Source organism: Panthera uncia, unplaced genomic scaffold (genome assembly GCF_023721935.1).
Source record: "Panthera uncia isolate 11264 unplaced genomic scaffold, Puncia_PCG_1.0 HiC_scaffold_1970, whole genome shotgun sequence".
NCBI classification, from domain to species: Eukaryota; Metazoa; Chordata; class Mammalia; order Carnivora; family Felidae; genus Panthera; species Panthera uncia.
This window is the reverse complement of record NW_026058658.1, coordinates 2895-8026: the sequence shown is the minus strand read 5'-3', so window position 1 is coordinate 8026 and position 5132 is coordinate 2895. Positions and strand designations below refer to the sequence as shown.

Genomic DNA, 5132 nt, shown 5'->3' with positions numbered 1-5132 from the left:
TTGCCACAGGTAGAGGTAAGGAGGCTGTTTTGTGGATGTCTGCCTGGGAAGGAGAGTCCTCGAGGTAGGAGAATTGTCAAAACAAATTCAGCCCTCCTTGCCCCGTTTTGGCGTGGGCACCTTTATCCTTGCAAATCTATCTCCTGAAGATTGCCAGTGTTGACTCACCCGGGCCGGCTCCCCTTTCCCTTCCACACCTGCCGTATTACTCAATCCCGTGTAATCCCAACGTCTCCGTCGCATCTCGTTCGATGCGATGGTTTTTAAAGGCTTCTAACAAGGACTGCGAAAGGAATTTTTTCTTTGCCTTTTGGAGGTGATCACTTGGGCACGGACCCTATGGAGAAAACCACGAATCAGGGGCTCGCTATGGAATCGGAGGGGGAGCCCCGCACAGAATGAAAACATGGGGCCCCTTTGTCGAAAACGATTGAGGGTTTAAAAATGGATAGAAGAGCCTTAAGGCACGACTCAAGATGCACACCTGTGAAGCTGGCCCTGCTGCTGATTTAAAACAAAAATTTTTTTTTAATGTTTATTTCTTTTTGAGAGAGAGAGAGAGAGAGAGAGACAGAGTGTGAGCGGGGGAAGGGGCAGAGAGAGAGAGAGAGAGAGAGAGGGAGGCACAGAGTCCGAAGCAGGCTCCGGGCTCCGGGCTCCGAGCCGGCAGCACAGAGCCCGACGCGGGCTCTGAGCCAGCCCGGCGCCCCGTCTGCCGCTGACTTATCACCCACCCGTGACGTGCGTGCTCACCTGTCTTGCCTTGTGCTTGTTTTCGCCTCTAGTCTGCCCTGGCATGGATATCCGGAACAACCTGACGAGGCTGCACGAACTGGCCAACTGCTCGGTCATTGAAGGTCATTTGCAGATACTGCTCATGTTCAAAACGAGGCCCGAGGACTTCCGAGACCTCAGTTTCCCCAAACTCGTCATGATCACTGATTACTTGCTGCTCTTCCGGGTGTACGGGCTGGAGAGCCTGAAGGACCTCTTCCCCAACCTCACGGTCATCCGGGGCTCGCGCCTCTTCTTCAACTACGCGCTGGTCATCTTCGAGATGGTGCACCTGAAGGAGCTTGGCCTCTACAGCTTGATGAACATTACCCGGGGCTCCGTCCGCATCGAGAAGAACAATGAGCTGTGCTACCTGGCCACCATCGACTGGTCACGCATCCTGGATTCGGTGGAGGATAATTACATTGTGTTGAACAAAGACGACAACGAGGAGTGTGGGGACATTTGTCCAGGCACCGCAAAGGGCAAGACCAACTGCCCTGCCACTGTCATCAACGGGCAGTTTGTGGAGCGATGTTGGACACACAGCCATTGCCAGAAAGGTATGCTGGGGTACGTGGGGCTCTCAGCTGTTTCTTCACTGTGCTTGTTAGCAGCTGCAGGCGTTTGCTGGACGAGGGGGTGGCCCCTTTTTTCTGCAGAGGCTCTGATATTAAATACTTCCGGCTTTGCAGGCTGCGTGGCCTCCCGTGACAGCTACTCAGCACTGCCATCGTAGCGGGAAGGCAGCCACGGGCAACCCAGAAAGAAATGGGCACGGCTATGTTTCAATAAAACTTTATTTACAAGCCAAGCTGTGGGCCAGCGTTTGCCAATTGCTGTGCTAGACCGTCGAATGTTCCTCTTGCTTGGGGGGGGGGTAGAGGTGGGCAAGTATGGACTTTACTGTAGAAAAAGAAAGTTTATTTCTTGAGTGACGAAAGAAGTAAGATTGCTCAGTGTAGACATTTGGCAAAAGAAATGGGTAGAGGAAGGAAGCGAAACAACAATCCTTATCCCACATTTAGTGGAGTACTTCCTTCTCGTGGTTCTGTTGTGCGTTTATTTTATTTACCTACCTTTCCCTGTCTCTGGGCATTTAGATCATTTCCGGTTATTCTAAAGAGAAGGATGAGCATTTTCGGGTCAAAGCTTTATTGAGCATTTTGTTTCTCTAGGCTTTGCTTTTCCAGAAGTGAAATTTCTGGGCCAAAGGTTCTTGATACTGATTGCCAAATGGCTTTCCGGAAATGTTGTACTGATGGGCGCTCCTCCTAGCATTGGCTGAGAGGGAGCACCTTGGCCAGCTTTGCATGTTGTTTGAAAAATCTTTCATAATTTACCGGAGGGAGGAGCCGATGTGTTGTCATTGTTTCTGTTTGCATTTCTTTGATTGCTATCGGGGTTGAACCTTCTGAAACATGTTTATTTATCATTTGGGTTTTCTCTTCCTGTTCATATCCTTTGTCCGTTTATCTTTTAGTACTTTAGTGGTTTTTGAAATACTAGTCTCCTTGCGGTTTTCTACACGAAGGCTGTTAACCCTTTGCCAACTGTGTCTTCAGACGCTTTTGTTCGGTGGTCAAGATGCTCTGGATGTCGGCTGCCAGAGAAGCTTAAAATGTTTGGGGAGTCCGGGGGCGCCTGGGTGGCTCAGTCAGTTGAGCGTCCGACTTCGGCTCAGGTCACGATCTCACGGTTCGTGAGTTCGAGCCCCGCGTCGCGCTTTGTGCTGATGGCTCAGAGCCTGGAGCCTGCTTCGGATTCTGTGTCTCCCTCTCTCTCTCTCTGCCCCTTCCCCGCTCACAGCTTTGTCTCTCTCTGTCTCTGAAAGCTGAATAAACCTTAAAAATATATATATTTAAAATGTTTGTGGAGTCCAGAGTTGGATGTTTGCATGCCTGTCCTGTTACTCTATGTTTAGAAAGTCCTTTTCCCCCCGTAAAATGAATGTGGTTTTTTCCCCCCAAATTTCCTATTTTAATTTTAATTATCAATAAAAAAAGCTCATCCTGGACATTTGGAATCTGTTTGTGTGCGTGATTCAAAGGGATGTTCCTCTCCCCGCAAATAACTTGTTGGGGTCTCAATGCCTTTTATTGATGAAATTTACTCCTTTGTCATGATTTGGGGTCTGTTTCTGGGTATCGGTAAACCAGTTCCTTGCGTTGGGGCTGCTACCATTCTAATCATTGTGGTTTTATAATGTTTTGATAACCAGGAAGGCAAGTTCCAAACACACCCCCGTTACTTTTTCTATTGTTTTGACTCTTTCGTACTTTGTGAAATTCCCTGGGAAGAATTAGCGAATGTGAGATCGAGGTGGGAGAAAGGGAGTGGATGCTTTATGGGTGGGTCGTATCATAAAAGATAGGGCACGGGGGGGGGGGGGAAGGGAGGGTCTTCTTGCCTGAGCCCAAAGGCTACTTGGGTGAGTCCTGAGTAGAATCCATGGGAGCCGTGGGGAGCGTAACAGAAGGTGAGGGCAGAGGCCACACCTCTTCTGAGAGGTTGGGCAGTGAAGGCAAAGAGAGCCTTGTTTGAGGATGGGCGTGGGTAGGATGATTATTATATTGTGGAGCAATCTTGGGGACGTTGGCCGGTCAGGGACAGAGAGAACGGAGCTGAACGACAAAGTTGGGGCGAAATCTCAGCACAAGTAGAATGACCACCTGTGGGTCTGGGATTTTGTAGAACAGGGAAGCTGCTGAGGTGGGGGTGGGGAGCAGGTGGGGGGGAATAAGCTGTGGGAGCGACAGTCTAGATGGATTGGGGGGCAGCTGGTATTCACGATGGTGAGGGGAGAAGAGGCTGTTTCGGATCTATGTCCCGAGAGCATCTGGCTACAAGGGGAGCACTGTTATCCTCATTTTAGAGACCAGAGGGGTTACTTAACTTACCTAAGGCCACACAGCTCATAAGACCGCTGGGGTTTGTGCCAAGTCTGCGACACAAAAAAGGCATGTGGTATTTTTTTTGTGGGGGCGGGGGGACCGTCCCCTCTGTTTAGAGCCACTTGTAGGTGGGGCACCGGAGAAATGGAACATGCTTTCGTTATTTCAGTGCCGAGGTCTCCACATTTAGGTGCCTTTTTGAAATGCTCTGGGCTCTCGGGTCTTGACATATTATTTAAGACATTCCTCTGTGGATTTATTTCTGTACACATTTTACTCAAAATATCCAGGGTGGTATTATCTGCAGAAATGTCCCTGATGCGAGCAGTTGTTTTCTTCCCTCATCTTTTGTTTTTGAGAACAGGCTTGTTTTTCTAACGCTGGGGGTTCTGCCGTGGGGGAGGGGGTGGCTGTGCACCTGCTGCTGTGACTGACAATACCTGATTCCCGGCATCTGGCATTGATGTTCGCTGCTCCTGGTGTGTAATCGGTGCTGAGGTCCCCTAGGCAAGGCATTGTCCTGTCCTGGTAACAGGTGTTGAAATGATTGTTTTTGTTTGTTTGTTTGTTTATTTATTTATTTATTTTAATGTTTATTTATATTTGAGAGAGAGACAGTGCGTGAGCAGGGAAGGGGCAGAGAGGGAGAGAGAGACAGAGACACAGAATCCGAAGCAGGCTCCAGGCTCCGAGCTGTCAGCATAGAGCCCGACACGGGGCTCGAGCCCACGAACCGCGAGATTGTGACCTGAGACGAAGTCGGATGCTTAACTGACTGAGTCACCCAGGTGCCCCTGTTTACTTAGTGTTTAAATGTTTATTTATTTTGAGTGAGAAAGAGAGAGAGCCTGAGGGGGGAAAGGGGCAGAGAGAGAGAGAGAGAGAGAGAGAGAGAGAGAATCCCAAGCAGGCTCTGTGCGGTCAGCATGGAGCTCAAGGCAGGGCTTGATCCCAAGAACCGTGAGATCATGACCTGAGCCAAAATCAAGAGCTTTAACTGACGGAACCACCCAGGTGCCCCGAAATGATCGCTCTTTGAACAGGTGCCCCCGTCTGCTGAGTACAACTCCACTCTGGCCTTTTTCTCCCTTCCTCAGTTTCTTTTATTGTGGTAAAATACACGTAAGATAAAATTCACCATCTTAAATTTCTTTTTAAAGATTTGATATTTTTATTTGTTTGTTACTATCTTGAAGAGTAAGCTCTGTGCCGGACGTGGGGCTCAAACTCACAACCCTGAGACCAAGAGTTGCACGCTGCACCACGTCAGCCAGCCAGGCGCCTGCCATCGTAAATATTTTTAAGTATCCAGTTCAGTGGCATCAGTCACCCTCGCACTGTTGTGCAGCAACACCCCCACCATTCGTCTCTAGAACTTTCCCGTCTTCCCAGACTGAAACTCCGTCCCCGTGGAACACTGACTGCCCCCCCACCCCCGCCATCCCTGGTGCCCACCGTCTACTC

At 49.6% G+C, this 5132-nt stretch overlaps 1 protein-coding gene across 1 annotated transcript; it reads left to right on the top strand.

The window, feature by feature from the left end:
• The first annotated feature begins 754 nt into the window (after nt 1-754).
• Nucleotides 755-3120, top strand: LOC125917537 (insulin receptor-like). Its single transcript, XM_049623714.1, has one exon. It carries the CDS (start codon nt 797-799, stop codon nt 1511-1513), a length of 717 nt encoding a protein of 238 aa, XP_049479671.1. The 5' UTR covers nt 755-796; the 3' UTR covers nt 1514-3120.
• Nucleotides 3121-5132: the final 2012 nt, after the last annotated feature.